The sequence below is a fragment of the Staurois parvus genome, unplaced genomic scaffold, assembly GCF_062004578.1.
Source record: "Staurois parvus isolate SC_StPar_1 unplaced genomic scaffold, SC_StPar_1.0 ptg000667l, whole genome shotgun sequence".
In the NCBI taxonomy this organism is placed as follows: domain Eukaryota; kingdom Metazoa; phylum Chordata; class Amphibia; order Anura; family Ranidae; genus Staurois; species Staurois parvus.
In genome coordinates this window covers 544,736-565,483 of record NW_028318463.1, presented here as the reverse complement: position 1 = coordinate 565,483, position 20,748 = coordinate 544,736, and the positions used below count along the sequence as shown (strand labels likewise).

General features: G+C 44.7%; 1 protein-coding gene across 1 annotated transcript in view; it reads right to left on the bottom strand.

The window, feature by feature from the left end:
* LOC149447902 (alpha-2-macroglobulin-like protein 1) overlaps window positions 1-20,311 on the bottom strand; it is a 104,110-nt gene extending 83,799 nt beyond the window's left edge. The window contains exons 1-2 of the mRNA XM_089651891.1: window positions 20,287-20,311; window positions 16,985-17,161 (exon numbers count right to left, since the gene is read on the bottom strand). Of these exons, the coding sequence (XP_089508017.1) occupies window positions 16,985-17,161; window positions 20,287-20,311 (202 nt within the window). The remainder of the gene's footprint in view (window positions 1-16,984; window positions 17,162-20,286) is intronic.
* Window positions 20,312-20,748: the final 437 nt, after the last annotated feature.

Genomic DNA, 20,748 nt, shown 5'->3' with positions numbered 1-20,748 from the left:
TATTTGCAAATTATGGTGGAAAATAAGTATTTGGTGAATATGAAAAGTTCATCTCAATACTTTGTTATATATCCTTTGTTGGCAATGACAGAGGTCAGACGTTTCCTGTAAGTCTTCACAAGGTTGGCACACACTGTTGCTGGTATGTTGGCCCATCCTCCATGCAGATCTCCTCTAGAGCAGTGATGTTTTGGGGCTGTCGCTGGGCAACACGGACTTTCAACTCCCTCCAAAGGTTTTCTATGGGGTTGAGATCTGGAGACTGGCTAGGCCACTCCAGGACCTTGAAATGCTTCTTACGAAGCCACTCCTTCGTTGCCTGGGCGGTATGTTTGGGATCATTGTCATGTTGGAAGACCCAGCCACATTTCATCTTCAATGCCCTTGCTGATGGAAGGAGGTTTGCACTCAAAATCTCACGATACATGGCCCCATTCATTCTGTCCTGTACATGGATCAGTCGTCCTGGTCCCTTTGTGGAGAAACAGCCCCAAAGCATGATGTTGCCACCCCCATGCTTCACAGTAGGTATGGTGTTCTTTGGATGCAACTCAGCATTCTCTCTCCTCCAAACACGACGAGTTGTGTTTCTACCAAACAGTTTTATTTTGGTTTCATCTGACCATATGACATTCTCCCAATCCTCTTCTGGATCATCCAAATGCAATCTAGCAAACTTCAGACGGGCCCAGACATGTACTGGCTTAAGCAGGGGGACACGTCTGGCACTGCAGGATCTGAGTCCCTGGCGGCGTAGCGTGTTACTGATGGTAGCCTTTGTTACGTTGGTCCCAGCTCTCTGCAGGTCATTCACTAGGTCCCCCCTGTGTGGTCCTGGGATTTTTGCTCACCGTTCTTGTGATCATTTTGACCCCACGGGGTGAGATCTTGCGTGGAGCCCCAGATCGAGGGAGATTATCAGTGGTCTTGTATGTCTTCCATTTTCTAATTATTGCTCCCACGGTTGATTTGTTCACACCAAGCTGCTTGCCTATTGCAGATTCAGTCTTCCCAGCCTGGTGCAGGTCTACAATTTTGTTTCTGGTGTCCTTCGACAGCTCTTTGGTCTTCACCATAGTGGAGTTTGGAGTGTGACTGTTTGAGGTTGTGGACAGGTGTCTTTTATACTGATAACAAGTTCAAGCAGGTGCCATTGATACAGGTAATGAGTGCAGGACAGAGGAGCCTCTTAAAGAAGAATGTACAGGTCTGTGAGAGCCAGAAATCTTGCTTGTTTGTAGGTGACCAAATACTTATTTTCCACCATAATTTGCAAATAAATTCTTTCCAAATCAGCCAATGTGATTGTCTGGATTTGTTTTCTCATTTTGTCTCTCATAGTTGAGGTCTACCTATGATGCCAATTACAGGCCTCTCTCATCTTTGTAAGTGGGAGAACTTGCACAATTGGTGGCTGACTAAATACTTTTTTGCCCCACTGTATGTATATATATATATATATATATATATATATATATATGATATATTTAAATAAAACATAAAAAAATATTTATTTATATATATATATATATATATATATATATATATATATATATATACAGTGGGGATCGAAAGTTTGGGCACCCCAGCTAAAAATTTGTATTAATGTGCATAAAGAAGCCAAGGAAAGATGGAAAAATCTCCAAAAGGCATCAAATTACAGATTAGACATTCTTATAATATGTCAACAAAAGTTAGATTTTATTTCCATCATTTACACTTTCAAAGTAACAGAAAACAAAAAAATGGCGTCTGCAAAAGTTTGGGCACCCTGCAGAATTTATAGCATGCACTGCCCCCTTTGCCAAGCTGAGACCTGCCAGTGTCATGGATTGTTCTCAATCATCGTCTGGGAAGACCAGGTGATGTCAATCTCAAAGGTTTTAAATGCCCAGACTCATCTGACATTGCCCCAACAATCAGCACCATGGGTTCTTCTAAGCAGTTGTCCAGAAAACTGAAACTGAAAATAGTTGACGCTCACAAAGCTGGAGAAGGCTATAAGAAGGTAGCAAAGCGTTTTCAGATGTCAATATCCTCTGTTCGGAATGTAATTAAGAAATGGCAGTCATCAGGAACAGTGGAAGTTACAGCAAGATCTGGAAGACCAAGAAAAATATCAGACAGAACAGCTCGCAGGATTGTGAGAAAAACAATTCAAAACCCACGATCCCTCTAGAAAGATCTGGCAGACACTGGAGTTGTGGTACACTATTCCACTATAAAGAGATACTTGTACAAAAATGGTCTTCATGGAAGAGGCATCAGAAGAAAACCTCTTCTACGTCCTCACCACAAAAATAATCGTTTGAACTTTGCAAATGAACATATAGACAAGCCTGATGCATTTTGAAAACAAGTTCTGTGGACCGATGAGGTTAAAATGGAACTTTTTGGCCGGAATGAGCAAAGGTACGTTTGGAGAAGAAGGGGCACAGAATTTAATGAAAAGAACCTCTGTCCAACTGTTAAGCATGGGGTTGGATCAATCATGCTTTGGGGTTGTGTTGCAGCCAGTGGCACAGGGAACATCTCACGAGTAGAAGGAAAAATGGATTCAATAAAATTTCAGCAAATTTTGGATGGTAACTTGATGCCATCTGTGAAAAAGCTGAAGTTAAAGAGAGGATGGCTTCTACAAATGGATAATGATCCTAAACACACCTCGAAATCCACGGGGGATTACATCAAGAGGTGTAAACTGAAGGTTTTGCCATGGCCTTCACAATCTCCTGACCTCAACATCATTGAAAATATATGGATAGACCTTAAAAGAGCAGTGCGTGACAGACAGCCCAGAAATCTCAAAGAACTGGAAGACTTTTGTAAGGAAGAATGGGCAAAGATACCTCAAACAAGAATTGAAAGACTCTTGGCTGGCTACAAAAAGCGTTTACAAGCTGTGATACTTGCCAAAGGGGGCAGTACAAGATATTAACTCTGCAGGGGGCCCAAACTTTTGCAGACGCCATTTTTTTGTTTTCTGTTATTTTGAAAGTGTAAATGATGGAAATAAAATCTAACTTTTGTTGACATATTATAAGAATGTCTAATCTGTAATTTGATGCCTTTTGGAGATTTTTCCATCTTTCCTTGGCTTCTTTATGCACATTAATACAAATTTTTAGCTGGGGTGCCCAAACTTTCGATCCCCACTGTATATATATAAATAAATCTGGTGAATTAACAGACAAGTACCAAAAAAGTGAGGTTACTAAAACTACAGCAGTCAAATAATTGGATTAAAGCAGTATTAAACCCTAAAGCAAACATTTATTATATTGCAGGTTACCAATTCTTAGATTTGGTGGCTGCATTCAGTTTTCTTTCTCCTATTTTCACCTGGTGATCCAGCCAGTTATTTCTCAAAAGAACAAGCTCCATTCTAGATGTATCAGTTTAGAGGAATGAGACAAACCATTTACTACTATCAGGGGTGCTTATTCATTCATGTAATACTTTTTTCCCAAAAGGAAAATAAAAAACTGTTTGCTGTAACCGATTATAAAGTGTAGGCTGGAGTTTGACTTCAATTTGTTAATGTGTTTAACCCCCGGTTCACATATATGCGGCCGCGCGGGCCGCGTTTTGCACGGGTACGAGAGCCCATTCATTTGAATGGACTCCTGTGCCCGTGACACACAGGGAAAGAAGCCCCTGCACTACTTTGGAAATCGCAGCCCGCACAGGAACCTCGGTCTGCATGTTCTCCCTGTGCCTGTGTGAGTTTCCTCCCACACCAATTTTTTAGTGTGATGGCTGCATTCATTTTCTATTTAACCCGTGATTCACATCTATGTGGCAGTGCGGGCCACGTTTTGCACGGGTACGAGAGCCCATTCATTTGAATGGACTCCCGTGCCTGTGACACGCAGGGAAGAAGTCTCTGCACTACTTTGGAAAGAGCAGCGCACATGGGAACCTCGGTTCCCAGTACGGTTGCGTTTCCCAGTGCGGGTGGCGTGCCATTAGAACTAATGGTACCCGCCCGCGGGTCCGCAATTCTCTGTGTGGGTGGTGCGGCTGTACGGATTTTCATTCGGATCCGGAGCGGCACCACCCGCACAGATGTGAACTGGGGGTAAATCTGCTAGTACATCTAACTCTCCCCTCCCCCCAGACTGGTAATGCTGCTGTGCCTCCTGTGCTCCTTCATCCAGAGTGGGAGGAAGGGGGCACTCTAATACAGGAGGTGTGTTACTGGCCAGATCACCAGGTGAAAGCATAGGGGTAAAAAAGCCTAAAAAAGAAAACTAATGCAGCCACCACATCTTCTGATTGGTAAGCTACGATATGTAACATTTTTGGTTTTGGGTATAATACCGCTTTAACATTGCATGTATAACATTTTTTTTTTCATTTATAGAGGGGAATTATAGGAAACTCTTTTAACCTCTTCACACCGGCCGCACACAAATGTGCGGCCTCCCGGCGTCTGGGCTTAGACGCCGAGCGGCCGCACATTTGTGTGCAATTAAGAAAAATATATGTGCAGAGAGTGCGCCCTGCACGCTCCCAGCACACATGTCCAGTACTCACGGAAAGGTCCCGGTCTGCTCTTTTGATTGGGACCTTTCCCGATCATGTGACTGTCGTGACGGCGGTCACATGACCATAAAACCCCTCCCCGCCTCCCGGCTTCTGAAACCCTTTAAGGGCCGGGAGGCGCGGGTGCCAAGGGGTTAATTTACGAGTTACATAAGACCTCATGCACAAAGGATATTTTTTTTCCTCCCCTAGACACCTTTGCTCCAGAGGAGGAAAATGAATCTGAAAAAATGTGTCTAAAGCCGTGTTTTGCGTACGCATTTATGCGCGTTTGCACGTTTGGCGTTAATGCATCAGATTGGCCAGAATATTCATTTATTCCAACTATTAAAATGCATTAACACACAAGCGTGTGAATGGGCCTAAACGCACTCGTGTTAATGTGCATTAATCCGCATTGGCCGCTTTTTTCGCCCAAACGCTCCTCTTCTGAACATGCCGCTCATGCATTTCTTTTTCTGCCTCCAAACACCTGTAAACGCCGATGTGTGCATGGACAGATAGGCAAACATAGAGGGGCATTTAGAAGCAGAAAAAAACCCTATCAAACATCTGTAAAAGCAGCATTTGTGATGTGCTGTGTGCCTGAAGCCTAAGAATCAGGTTTAGGCTCCATGTACACGGGACACTTCTGAGCGATGGAAACTGACTGCTGGAAAATGTAGGTTAAAATGTCTGTTTAGCTGCGTTTGCATACCGCGTTTATGCGCTTTTGCGTTTAGAAGCGTTTTAAGCACAGGAGAACCTCCCAAATGCCCAGAATGCACTGAAAAGTGGTAATTTATTAACTATTTCAGACTGTTTCAGAGAAATACAGAGAGTAGAAGCAGAGACAGCAGTATGTGTTGACATTAGGTGTGAGTTGCTCATTAACATATCTTTTGTTTCCAAGGGTGGGAAAGGTGTCTGGTGGAGGGAGTCATTAAGGTCACCTGGCAGGGGGTCTTCATGAGGAATTTAAGATGTGAATGGTCATTAACATATCTTTTGTTTCCAAGGGTGGGAGAGGTCTGAGGTGTGAATGGTCATTAACATATCTTTTGTTTCCAAGGGTGGGAGAGGTCTGATGTGTGAATGGTCATTAACATATCTTTTGTTTCCAAGGGTGGGAGAGGTCTGATGTGTGAATGGTCATTAACATATCTTTTGTTTCCAAGGGTGGGAGAGGTCTGAGGTGTGAATGGTCATTAACATATCTTTTGTTTCCATGGGTGGGAGAGGTCTGAGGTGTGAATGGTCATTAACATATCTTTTGTTTCCAAGGGTGGGAGAGGTCTGAGGTGTGAATTGGTCATTACAATGTGTGACAAGCTTGGTAGGAACATCCTGTGTTCAGTGTTTTGTCCATCTGAGCACCTTGAAAACGCTTTGCATGCATTTTTCATGATGAAAAAAGGCTCTGGACAGCATTGGGAACTGGGAGAGTTAAGAAAAAAATTTAAAATTCCTATAAACGCAATTTTCTGTGTTTACAAGCATTTTGCGTTTGAAAGGCTGATAAAATTGACGTCTGAATGCAGGTTTGTTGCGTTCAAAAAAACGACTGTAAACTCAAGTGCCTGTAAACGAGTGCAAACAAAGATGTGTACATGGACACATAGGAAAACATTAGGGAGGGTTCAGGGGCTGCTGAAAAATATGCTGAACAACTCCTAAACGTGAGTTTATCAGCTGCAGTGTACATGAGCCCTAAACCTCAGATATGAAATATAAACAAAGCAAATCCTTCTATAGTGTGTATTTGTCTCAATCCAGAGCACTAAGTGTCATTTATGTCTGCTGCTTTGTGCCTCTGCTGTCAGCATGAGTCACTTCTGACAAGTCTTCCTGACAGCAAGAAAAAAAATGGTGACAGGGTAGGGACCTCAGCACACAGCCTGTGACTGACAGCCTCAGCCCTGCTCCTGTGAGCTGTGTGAAGGGGGGGGGGTGTCCCTTCCCTGTAATCAGCCTTGTGAGCTCTCCTCACTGAGCTCTGCAGTGTGTAACTTCAGCTCCCCACCCCCTGCTTTCTAAAAGCTCAGACAAGCTGTATAAATTCTGGACTTTGAACAGATGTAGAGAAAATATGCTATAGATAAACATGTACAACTTATGTAGTGCGATTCGTTTCATCTCTACAGTCAGTTCGCTGGTATATGTGAGGGTTTACAACCACTTTAAATCTGAGAGCCAGTTAGTTCCCACTAATTATGCCTCCTCCAATCACTGTCACAGAAAGTCATGGGAAACCCAATATGTGGAAGCTGAAGTTATAACCTACGTTTAGGTATTTTTGGGATGGTGCTCACATTTAATGATTTAATGAGAAGTGTTGCTTGTGCTGCAGGGCTTAATGCAAGTGCCATACCTCATCAACTGTGCCCTCCCTGACCAATCAGAATCAGAGCAATCCTGACTGGTCACCGCTAGGAAAGATCATTGCTCTGATCCATCCTGGAAGTTGGGTTGCCACCTTTTCTTCAAGCCACACCCCAACACTTTAGCGGCGCACAGCAATTTGTTTTTGTAGTATACACAGTAAGAATGTAGAAGACCTAGGACACTTTTGGGCGCCCCCAGGAAAGTAGCAATGCGGTGCACCTAGCAAACAGTGGGTGTGGCCAAATTGCATTAACAATGGGAGGGGTTAAAGGGACATGGGTAAAAAAAACAAAATAATTCTTGTACTTGCTTTACTATGCTTTATTACAACCAATGTCACTGTAAAAATATGAACAAAGCCTACATTAAAAGTGGACAGTGTCAGTAGTGCAGACGTTGGTGTCAGTAGTGCAGAGGTTGGTGTCAGTAGGGCAGTGAATGGTGTCAGTAAGGCAGTGGATGGTGTCAGGAGGACAGTGGATGGTGTCAGGAGGGCAGAGCACGGTGTCCGTAGGGCAGAGGATGGTGTCAGGTGGACAGTGTCAGTAGGGCAAAGGATGGTGTCAGGAGGACAGTGGACAGTGTCAGTAGGGCAAAGGATGGTGTCAGGAGGACAGTGCACAGTGTCAGTAGGGAAGAGGATGGTGTCATTAGATTAGAGGATGGTGTCAGCAGGGCAGTGGACGGTGTCAGTAGGGCAGTGGACGGTGTCAGGAGGACAGTGGATGGTGTCAGGAGGACAGTGGACGGTGTCAGTAGGGCAGAGGATGGTTTCAGGACAGTGGACAACTTCAGTAGGGCAGAAGATGGTGTCAGGAGGACAGTGGACATTGTCAGTAGGGCAAAGGATGGTGTCAGTAGGGCAATGTATGATGTCAGGAGGACAGTGGATAGTGTCAGTAGGGCAGAGGATGGTGTCAGTAGGACAGTGTCAGTAGGGCAGAGGATGGGTGTGAGGAGGACAGTGGATAGTGCCAGTAGGGCAGAGGATGGGTGTCAGTAGGACAGTGTCAGTAGGGCAGAGGATGGGTGTCAGGAGGACAGTGTCAGTAGGGCAGAGGATGGGTGTCAGTAGGACAGTGTCAGTAGGGCAGAGGATGAGTGTCAGTAGGGCAGAGGATGGGTGTCAGGAGGACAGTGTCAGTAGTGCAGAAGATGGTATCAGTAGTGCAGATTGTCAGATTGCCCGCCGCACTATCACAGTCCCATGATATGTCCCCAATCACCGGCATTAGTAGTATAAAAAAATGTAATAAGTATTTAAAAATTCCAGTATATCCCATAGTTTGTAGACGTTATACATTTCATGCAAACCAATCAATAGACACGTATTTGATTTTTTGTTTTTTGACATGTAGCAGAATACATTTTGGCCAAATCGTATGAACAAATTTTAATTGCTTTTACATAGTTTATTTTGTTTTTATAATATTGTTATTGGATAAGTTTTATAACAGAAAGAAAAAAAATATTGTTTTTGTTTCAAAATTCTAGTTTTTTGTTTATATTTCAAGAAAAAAAAAAAACACATTAGTGGTCACATACTACCCAAAGAGAGCTCTATTAGTGTGGGGAAAATATCAATTTCGTACACAAATTTCATTTAAAAAAATCACATTCGGCCTTTCAATCTGGGCAACACTGACATCTAGTGGCAATTTAGCATACTGCAGTTGCTCCTAATACTGTATCTACTGGGATGCCTACAGCAGCAATAAACCCAAAAGCAAACATTTATTATATTGCAACTGACCAATTCTTAGGTGTGATGGCTGCATTCATTTTCTTTTTTAGATTTTATTTCTATTATCTTCACCTGGCAATCCAGCCAGTAAGTCTGATGTTTTTCAACAGAAAAAAAAACCCTCCTCCAAATGGTAGCACAGTGGCTAAATGATTAGCCCTTCTGCCTGGCAATACTAGGGGCTGTAGGTTTGAATCCCAACCATGGCACCACCTGCCTGTAGTCCCTGTGCCTGTGTGAGTTTCCTCCCACACCAATTCTTTGGTGTGATGGCTGCATTCATTTTCAATTTAACCCCCAGTTCACATATATGCGGCCATGCAGGCCACGTTTTGCACGGACACGAGAGCCCATTCATTTGAATGGACTCCCGTGCCCCGTGACACGCAGGGAAGAAGTCCCTGCACTTCTTCTGAAAGTGCAGCCCGCACGGAAACCTCGGTTCCCAGTACAGTTGTGTTTATAGTCACATTAAAAATGTGAGTCTTTCAGCTTTTTTTAGCATTTTTGCATTAGCGTTTTGCCACGTTTGCATTTTTTAGAGGTATTTTTTGGTCAAAAAAAGTCCAGATATGCTGATTTGTGGCATTTTTCAGCGTTAGAGAGTTTTTACAGCTAAAAAAAACTCCTCCTAGAAACCCTCTAGTCCTGGGTTTTTTTTCCAGCCAAAAAACGTTGATTCCAGTGTATGTGTGTATGGACACATAGGATAACATACTGGGGGGTTTACTGGCTGTAGAAAAAAAGTTAAAACGCCAAAAACAGCCGCTGTAAAAACGCCCCATGTGCATGAGGACTCATTCAGGAGGTGTGTTACTGGCCAGATCACCAGGTGAAAACAGGAAACAAAGCCTAAAAAAAAGAAAACTAATGCAGCCACCACATCTAATGGTTGGTAAGCTGCAATATATGATAGTTTTCTGTTTTGGGTTTAACCCCTCGCCTACCGGGCACTTATACCCCCTTCCTACCCAGACCAATTTCCAGCTTTCAGCGCTGTCACACTTAGAATGACAATTGTGCGGTCATACAACACTGTACCCATAGGAAATGTTTATCATTTTTTTGTGACAGATAGAGCTTTCTTTTGGTGGTATTTAATCACCTCTGGGATTTTTATTTTTTGCTAAACAAACCAAAAACCACTGAAAACTTTGAAAAAATGAAGTTTTTTTCTTAGTTTTTGTTATACAATTTTGTAAATAAGTGATTTTTCTCCTTCACTGATGTGCGCTAATGAGGCTGCAGTGATGGGCACTGATAGGTGACACTGATGGGCACTGATAGGTGACACTGATGGGCACTGATGAGGAGGCACTGGTAGGTGTCACTGATGGACATTGACAGGCATCACTGATGGGCACTGAAAGGCAGCACTCATATATGGCACTGATAGGCAGCACTGACTGGCACTGTTAGGTGGCACTGACTGGCACTGTTAGGTGGCACTGTTAGGCAGCACTGATAGGCAGCACTGTTTGGCACTGATAGTCGGCAATGACTGGCACTGATAGATAACACTGAAAGGCAGCTCAGATGGGAACTGATATGTGGCATTGATGTTCACTGGTAGGCACTGATATGTGGCACTGATTTGGCACTGATGGACACTGACAGGTGGCACTGCTGGGGCTACACTGATCATCAGGGCACACTGATCACCAATGCTCTGATGATCAGTGTAGATGTCCCCTCCGAGGAATGACGATTACCGGCTCTCCTCTCCTCTGTCAGCGTGACAGCTCATGAGGAGAGAAATGCCGATACCTGGCATTTCCCTATTTACATGCGATCAGTTGTGATTGGACACAGCTGATCACATGACTGAGCCGATGACTTTGGCTCTTTCCATTGAGCGGTGATCCGCTATGTCCGAGGGACACAGCGCACCGCCGATTGCCACGCTGCGCGCTCACGGAGTCGCACACACGCGGTTAGAGTGGGAGGTCGTCATATGACGTCCTCCCAGAACGAGAGAACCGCCTTGCGCCCGTCATTACCTTATATGGCGAGCAAGAGGTGGTTAAAATCTCTTTAAAACGAGAACTGCGCACTTTGCTAGTGCAGTTGCTCCAGAGCTTAGTAAATGAGGGAAGGCTTCACATTGCAAAAAATACCCAATCACAAGCGAGGAATATAACAAAAAATTAATTGTGCATGATTGGATGATGGAAGTCAGCAGAGCTTCCCCTCATTTACTAAGCTCTGGAGCAACTGCTGTTGCAAAGTTCACAGTCTGTTTGCCTTTAGAAAATCCCCTCTTATTGGTCCACCAGCAAGAATATAAAAGGAAAACCAGGCAGCTGCTTGGGGCTTTACACTCCAGGGGAGCCAGTGGGAATGCTAAAAAATAATCTGCACTTCACTATTCTTCACATTTATCAATTTTAGCTTTGCAAGTCTTTAGACCACAGATGTCAAACACAAGGCAACCGGGTCGAATCTGGCCCTCCACGCCATTTCATGTGGCCCTTGCACCTCTCCTGCAGGTACCCCCTTGTCTCCACCTTGGCAGCAGAGAGAAGAATAGAACTCCTCTGCCAAATCCTGCACCTCTCAGTGCAGCTGCAGCACCCCTCATCTCTGCCTCCCCTGGTCTCAGCATTCAGCAGACTCTGGTAACTGACTCCACTCCTCCTCTGGTCCTCCTCCAGACCCTGTACTTTCTGCTTTCCAGCTCTGCCCCCAAAGGGAGGGTGTGGGATTCATGACATCTGATGTAATGGGGGGGGGGGGGGGTGCTCTGGACAGTCTAGTCTTACAGATACAACCGGCCCTTTGAGGGCAACCATAATGCCGATACGGCCCGCGATGAAATGGAGTTTGACACTCCTGCTTTAGATCTTCAAAACAACAGGGGGGTCCATTTATGAAAAAAAAAATTCTGGATGAATGTTACAAGCATTCATCCAACCACAACAAATTTTGGCCATACTTTGCCTAATATGATCATTTTCTATCCATCAGCTCCATCTGCTGGCCATAATGCAGTATTTTCCTGAGTGGATAAAAAAAAAAAAATCGGATAAAAAAAAAAAAAGTTCAGTATGGTTGGGCAAATTCTTGTGGCATTCAACCAGTGAATTTTTCAGAAAAAGTCCCCCAGGTGTCGGCTGCTGTCAAAGCTTACAGGGAGCAATGACTCCACCCCCTTTATGTGACGGCGTTGTGAGTGATTGGTTACTGGGTATAAGCAATGCATCATGGGAGGAGGTCACTGGCTTTCCAATACTCAGATGTCCTGCTTGGTGGAGGCTTCGATGGAGGAATGAACAGGTAAGGGAGCCAAGTGAAAGCGAATACAAGTGGGTTAAGGGGTTGGGCTAAAGTGACCCTATCACTGAGCCAAGAATGGGAAAGCAGGAGGGTTCATTTTTAGTGGAGGGGCCCATAAACTAAAAAGGAGCCCATGGCCAATGGTGCGCAAGGTTCTACCACTGGACACAACAGTGAGGCCATGAAAGCCCTACATGGTTGACGCAAGTTTTGGCCGTATTGGAACCAGCGATTGTACTTACAGGAGTGGCTTTTCACTTTCATTATTTCAGTTCCGTAAGCCATAATCCCACCTTTGCCAACGACCTAAAAAAAAAATAAAAAAAATAATAATAAAAAATTAAAAGAAAAATCCATTAATTAAAATCACGCACCGCAATCTTTAACCCCTTTGCTGCCAGACCCATTTTTGCATTTTTCTGCGCACGTTTAAAAAAAATCATTTTTGGCCTGAAGATTACATAAAACCCCCCAAGCATTATATATTTTCTGAAGGCAGACTCCCTGGAGAATAAAATGGTAGTAGTTTAACATTTTTATGTCACACAATATTTATTATATTATATTTAAAACGGTTTAGGAAAATGCAAAATGTCAGTGAAAAATAAAGTTCATTTTAGCGCCCACAAACACAATACGTATCATGTTACACATGCATTGTCTGTTTATTTGCCTTCATTCATTTTGTCCCTTCCTCACTCCATAGATAGGGGATGCTCTGTGTTGTGAGTTCCGCCCTTCTTCACGCTTTAGCCTCCATTCACCACCTGTCCTGTATTCTGCTGGAGCTAGGCACACTATGGTTTTTTGATTTATCTGATGTTCATGTGTTATGATCGGCACAAGTTTTGGATGAAAGCTTTCTATGATCTACAAAATGTCATTTGGATCGAGTCACCGCCTACCAAGCTGCTGAGACTGTAAGTTAAGCTATCTCACCACAAGTGGATCGGTTATAGCAGTGGTTCTCAACCTTCCTAACGCCGCGACCCTTTAATACAGTTCCTCGTGTTGTGGTGACCCCCAACCATAAATAATTTTTGTTGCTACTTCATAACTGTAATTTTGCTACTACTATGAATCATAATGTAAATATCTGATATGCAGGATGTATTTTCATTGTTATAAATTGAACATAAAGCACAGTGACTAATCACAAATATTTTTTGCAGTATTTGATGATTTACATTTACCCAGTAATTAGAATTCATGAAGTGTCGTTTTACCTCCAATACTGCTGCTTTCAACACAGTAGCTGCTTTCTACACAGTAGCTGCTTTCTACACAGTAGCTGCTTTCAACACAGTAGCTGCTTTCAACACAGTAGCTGCTCTCTACACAGTAGCTGCTCTTCACATCTGTGACTGGTCCACATAATTACATTATGGCGCCAACCCTGTCACATACACCTGTATTTGTACGGGGTGTATGTGATGGGGTTGGCGCAATGATGTTATCACGCCGGGTACTCAATAGCGGGCGTAGCTGCATGTGGGCGGACCCGCCTGGAGACGGATAGAGGAGTGGTGTCTCAGTTCCTAAGACCTTTGGAAATATGTGTTTTCCTATGGCAGTGATGGCAAACCTATGGCACGCGTGCCAGAGCTGGCACGCAGAGCCATCTCAGTGGGCACGCCAGGAGGAAGAGGAAGAGAACGCGCTCTCCTGCGCACCTCCGGGGGCGCGCACCGGGCGATCTCCGTGATCGCTGTGTCCTGCGGACACAGCTGATCACGTGACATGGTAAAAGGCCAATCACAGCGGCCTTTTACCACGTGATCAGCCGTGTCCAATGACACGCTGATCACCGGGAAATGTAAATGCCGGTTCTCGGCTGCACTTTCCTCACGCTGTCAGATCGTGAGGAAAGTACTGCCGAAAACCGGCAGTTGTCAGAACAGGGATCGGCACCGATCATCAGGGTCACTGATCATCAGTGCCCTGATGATCGGTGCCCACCTGTGCCACACACAAGTTCCGCCCACTTGTGCCCAGCAATGCGCCCACCTGTGCCCAGCAGTGCGCCCACCTGTGCCCAGCAGTGCGCCCACCTGTGCCCAGCAATGCGCCCACCTATGCCCAGCAGTGCGCCCACCTGTGCCCAGCAATGCACCCACCTGTGCCCAACAGTGCACCCACCAGTGCCCACCTGTTCCGCCCACCTGTGCCCACCAGTGCCGCCCACCAGTGCCCATCAGTGCAGCCCAGCAGTGCTGCCAGTCAGTGCCACCAGTCAGTGCCCAGCGGTTGTGCCAGTCAGTGCCCAGCAGTGATGTCAGTCAGTGCCACCTATCAGTGCTGTCTATCAGTACCCATTACAAGTGTCGCCTATCAGTGCCACCTATCTGTGACACCTCATTAGTGCTGCCCATCAGTGCCACCCATCAGTGCTGCCCATCAGTGCCACCCATCAATGATGCCCAGCAGTGCCGCCGGTCAGTGCCGTCTGTCAGTGCCTCCAGTTGGTGCTGTCAGTGCCGCTTATCAGTGCCCATCATTTCCTGCATATCAGTGCATCATCAGAGCCTCCTCATCAATGCTCACCAGTGCCGCCTCATCAGTGCTACCTATCTGTGCCGCCTCATCAATGCCCATCAGTGCTGCCTATCAGTGCAGCCTCACCAATGCACATCAAAGAAGAAATATTACCTGTTTGCAAAATTTTAGAATAGAAGCAAAGGAAATCTTTTATGTTTTTAATTTTTTGCTCTTTTTTCATTTATAGTGCAAAAAATAAAACACCCAGTGGTGATTAAATACCACCAAAAAAAGCTCTATTTGTGTGAAAAAATGATAAAAATTGCATATGGTTACAGTGTTGCATGACCGCACAATTTTCTTTGTTAAGTGCAACAGCACTGAAAGCTGAAAATTGTCCTGGGCAGGAAGGGGGTAGAAGTGCCCGGTAGGCAAGTGATTAATTCCAGTGTTGGCACTTTGAAATAAAAAAGTTGGTTTTGTGTTGCAGTTTGGGCACTCGGGCTCAAAAAGGTTCGCCATCACTGTCCTATGGGCTTAGGCGACCCCTGTGAAAGGGTCATTCGACCCCCAAAGGGGTCGCGACCCACAGGTTGAGAACCACTGGGTTATAGAAATCACATTTTCAGTGTAGTGATTGCAGAAGCAGAACAATACATTTCCCAACTTTTTGGAAAAATACAAAAGATGAGGGAGCGCCAAGTAAATAGATACCCAACACATCAAACCTTAAAATTACGTGTGCCCGTGGAATGGCGACAAACTTTAGTACCCTATATTTTTCATAGACAACAATTTAAAAGCCCCTACAGGTCATCTGTGTAGAGTGAACCAAGAATAATGAGCTTAGAATTGTTGCCCTCAGTCCGGCGTGCACAGTAATATGTAACGTGTAGCGCAATCAATGTTTTGTGCATAGGCGTCCTCATAATGTGCATTTACGTTTGTGTGTATGTAGGGGTGTCTCAAAATTTTATTAGGGGTGATTTTAAGTGCTTGGGTGGAATTTAAATTTTTTACAACTTTTTTTATTTACTTAACTTTTTTCATCGTATAAATAACAAAAGGTCCGCTGTGTTTTGATAACATGGGGGGGTCAATTCACTAAAGGTTACCGCATGCGATAACACTGTCACGTGACTCATTTGCATAAATTATCGCATGCAGTAACAAAATGTCCAATTCACAAAAAGATAACGATTCTGCAGTATTTGACGCAAAAATTAAAAATGTGTCGTAAATACCACAAAAAAATAAAATAAAACATGGGCTAAGCGGTTGAGTCCAATTCACAAACAGAACAGAAAGTAAAAAAAAATGCAATATTTATCACCAGGGTTTTTCTGGCGATATCACATGCAGTATTTTTTCAGATGCAGCGAGGGGGTACCCCCCCAACCCCTAGGGGCCTGTATGGATATTAAAGGGAACCCCACGCCAAATTATTTTTAAAAATGGCAAGGAGTCCCCCCTCAGATCCATAACAGACCCAAAATCCCCTAGGATTGTGAGGGGACCCGCACGCCATTTTTTTTTGGTGTGGGGTTCCTCCAAAATCCATACCAGACATAAGGGCCTTTTTTTTTTTTTTTTAGTTCGTTGTGGGGTTTTACTTAAAATCCATATCAGGTATGGATGGGGGGCACACTGTTTTTTTCAGCATTTCTAACGGCTGGCATTTTTTGTTTTCATTCAGCTGTCAATTCCCCCCCCAGTGTCAGAATGCCCGCCGCAGTCCCGCTATAAGTCGCTGATCTACCATTACTAGTAAAAAAAAAAGTGAAGAACACCCCCTAGTAAAACAGTCCCAGCGCACAGTTAACCCTTTGATTGCCCCTCACATTAACCCCTTCCTGCCCAGTTCCATTAGTGGTGTCAGTGCTTTTTTTTTTTTTACCACTGATCACTGTATTGGTGTCACTGGGGTGTCAGTGACACCAAGTTAGTCCACCCCCCCCAGTGTCAGAATGTCCACTACAATCCCGCAGTCCCACTAAAACTTGCCACCATTACTAATAAAAAAAAAAGAAATTCCGTTAAACGCTATAACTTTCACGTAAACCAATTAATTTACACGTATTGGGATTTTTATTTATCAAAGACATGGAGCAGAATACATTTCGGCCTAAATTTATGACGAAATTAAAATTTTTTTACTGGACATGTTTTATAGCAAAAAGTCAAAAATATTGTTTTTTTTTTCAAAATATTTTTTTTTTATAGCGCAAAAAATTTAAAAAACACACATCAAATACCACCAAAAGAAAGCTCTATTTGTGGGAAAAAAGGACATAAATTTCATTTGGGTGCAGCGTCGCATGACCGCGCAATTGTCAGTTAAGGTAACGCAGTGCCGTAACGCAGAAAGTGGCCTGGTCAGGAGGGGGGGAATCCTTTGGAGGGCGAGGGATTAATGGTAAAACACATGGAGGGTTTGAGTCCCATGAGTCGTTAGGCCCATTCAGTTCTAATTTGTGAACATTCAGATTCTTGCACCCATGGAGGCTTGTGGCAGGAAGCGGCAGAAGAGAGAGTCGTGAGTAGGAAGTCTTACTATATAATAGAAGTTCACACTTCTGGCGTCCTCCTCCAGGTCCTGGGGGTTTATGACGTACTGAACATAGACCACTTCCGTGTAGCCACATTGGATGACTTTTTTGATTGAATGCAGCTGTAAGAAGGACTTCGCTGTGCTGTAAAATGGTAAAACGTCTCGATAGGCATTGTCCACAATCCTTCTTTTCTGATCTCCTAAAAATGGCTGAAAATAAAAATTGTATTAAGTCAGTATAAGGAATAAAATCTCAATTGCTCCATCCACGAGCCTAATGGACATTCATAGGTAGGCCTCATCCACACAGGACGTTTTTTTTTTTTCGTTTTTTTTTTCCTCCCCTGAAGCAAGGGGGTCCAAAACTCAGCTTAAAAAAAAAGCACCTAAAGCCATGTTGTGCATTCGATGTTAATACACTCTACTGGCCGCAATTGTCATTTATTCTGGCCATTAGAATGCATTAACGCACAAATGTGCCAAAGCGCGTCAAGTGTTAATGAGCATTTATGTATATTTGGCATTTTTTTCTGCCCACATGCTTGTCTTCTTAATGCGCAAGCAGGGGCCATTTGGAAACTCGGGCACTGCCCTAGGGCCCAGGGTCAGTAGGGGGCCCCATGAGATGCCCCTGGTACCTTTTTCATAGGCTTTTTGGAGTTTGGGCAAGGACACAGGGGCCCCATGATCCCCTATTGCCCGGGGACCCCATGAGTTGTCAGTCTGCCCCTGGCGGAGGTATGGACGACCCTGGCAGCTGGCAGCCAGAGATAGTCACAGGCAGGAGAGGTAGCAGCGTCAGACAAGCCGGGTCAGGATCAGTCGGGCAGATCAGGTACAGAGGAGCAGGCAAGTGGAAAGTCAAGGGATGAGCCGGGTCGGTGCAGGCGGCGTTCAATTGTAGTCAAATCAGTTAGATAACAGGAGTCAGGATACAGGCACAGAACGTAGAAGACCAGAAGGCACCATTCTAAGTGCGGCAGGGGTTTAAATAGCCCGCCTGTGCACGCCGGCGTACACGCATGCGCAACCGTGTGCATATGCACACCAGCACGGCTGACTGGACCCGGCGTTGGCGCATAGATGTGCGCCGAAGCGAAGCTTCCTTACCCTGACAGTCTGATTTACTAAAACTGGAGAGTGCAAAATCTGGTGCAGCTGTGCATGGGAGCCAATCGGCTTCTAACTTCAGCTTGTACAATTAAGCTTTGGAAATAAAACCTGGAAGCTGATTGGTTACTCTGCAGAGCTGCACCAGATTTTGCACTCTCCAGTTTTAGTATATAAACCCCCATAGGCTAACATAGAGGGGCATTTTGAGGCATAAAAACATCAAACACCTGTAAACGCGGCCTTTCTGACATCCTGGGTGCATGAGGCCTTATAGATTTTAGTGAAGGAGAGATCACTAACCCAGCTGAGCTCACTATATGCTGCCCTATTACAGGATATATGTGGTCTTTGTATATTATCCAGCATTAACTTGTTCCTGACCGCGCCATAGCCAAAAGACAGCTGCAGTGCGGTCGGCTAGTTCTGGGAGGGTGTCCATGGACGTCCTCCCAGAACCACACGCCCCCTGTGTGCCCTCTGGGGTACTCAATGTGTGCCATCTGTGATCATTGTGTCTTTTGGACACAGCTGATCACATGACTAAGGATCATCAGTGCCCATCAGTTGAATCAGTGCCCATCAGTGCTGTCCATCAGTGCCACCTAACAGTGTCCATCAGTGCCACCTATCAATGCCCATAAGTGCCACCTAACAGTGCTCATCAGTGCTGCCTATCAGTGCTCATCAGTGCTGCCTATCACTGCAGCCTCATCAGTGCATCCTATCAGTGCCCATCAGTGAACCCCTTATCAGTGCCCATCAGTGACTCCTCATCAGTGCCCATCAGTGACTCCTCATCAGTGCTCATCAGTGACTCCTCATAAGTGCAGCCTATCAGTGCAGCCTATCAGTGCCCATCAGTGCAGCCTATCAGTGCCCATCAGTGCAGCCCATCAGTGAACTCTTCATTAGTGCCCATCAGTGCAGCCTATCAGTGCCCATATGTGAACCCCTCATCAGTGCCCATCAGTGCAGCCTCATCAGTACCCATATGTGAACCCCTCATCAGTGCAGCCTCATCAGTACCCATCAATGAACCCCTCATCAGTGCCCACCAGTGCAGCCCTCATCAGTGCCCACCAGTGCAGCCCTCATCAGTGCAGCCCTCATCAGTGCCCATCAGTGCAGCCTATCTGTGCCCATCAGTGACTCCTCATCAGTGCCCATCAGTGACTCCTCATCAGTGCCCATCAGTGACTCCTCATCAGTGCCCATCAGTGAAGGAGAAAAATTACTTATTTACAAAACTTTATAACAGAAACTAAGAAACTTTTTTTTTTTCAAAATGTTTTTTTAGTTTATTTAGCAAATAATAAAAATCCCAGTGGTGAGTAAATAAGAAAGCTCTATCTGTCTCAAAAAAATGATAAAACATTCATATGGGTACAGTGTTGCATGACCGGGCAATTGTCATTCAAAGTGCGACAGCCCTGAAAGCTGGAAATTGGTCTGGGCAGGACGGGGTATAAGTGCCCGGCAGGTGAGTGATTGAAATACATTCAAGGAAGCTTATATATAAACTTATGAAGGATTTGCATCTAGTTCTTGTTGGTTATGTGTTATAGAAGACACTGGTAGTGATGAGGCAGAACTAGGACTTTACTTATATGGCTTAAGTTGCAAACATACAGAGCACATTTCAGCAGACAGTGATAGCAGACATCTTGCTTTGAGAGAGAGAGGAAGAAAGAGAACCAACAAGTTTTACACATATGCACAACTAATAACCTTAGTGTACAGTGCCATCTACTGGTCAAGTGATATTAACACACAAATACTATATAGTACATGCTGTTGTATTCCTAACAGTTCTGAGAATCAGCTCTGTGTAAGAGACACTTAAAGGTCTTGTCCACCCCCAACCCTGTCATCTCTCTGTCACTCTGCTCTCTCCTCTCGTCAGCATGCCCCTTGCACTGCAACACAACTGCTTGGCTCCTTGTGCTGCTTCTCCCTCCCTCTGTGCTGTGCTGGGATTGCCGATATTAGGTCCAATCCAGGAACTTATGCTGCTTGTATGTAACATACGTTTAAGTATGTACTGATGATTTCAGAGCTGCTCTGATGTGTGTCTTTTATATCTGCCTGGAGCCCAACAGTGAGAAATGTTGGAGGTACAAGGAGGATAAAATAATGATGATGATCACATTTCATTTATAGATAAAAATACATAAATAAATGAATTGGCAAGATTACATGTATGGCAACGTACCCGTATAGAGACCTTGTTGGTCCATGTTGATGTATGCAGACTGAATGTCACTTCTCCTTTGTCGTCTGTGGTTCCATTTATAAAAGTCGTGCCATCTCCATTTATGATTCCCAGTTCGATTATTCTAGCTGGCACTGGCAAGCCGTTCCGGTTCGTGACTGCGAGCTATGGCAGACATGATATTGGTCACATGACTTGCTCTACCAGATCTAACACATCACATGACCCGCTCCAGCAGCTATAACACCCATCACATGACCTGCTCTACCACATATACCACCCATCACATGACCCGCTCTACCAGATATAACACCCATCACATGACCCGCTCTACCAGATATACCACCCATCACATGACCCGCTCTACCAGATATAACACCCATCACATGACCCGCTCTACCAGATCTAACAGCCATCACATGACCTGCTCTACCAGATCTAACACACATCACATGACCTGCT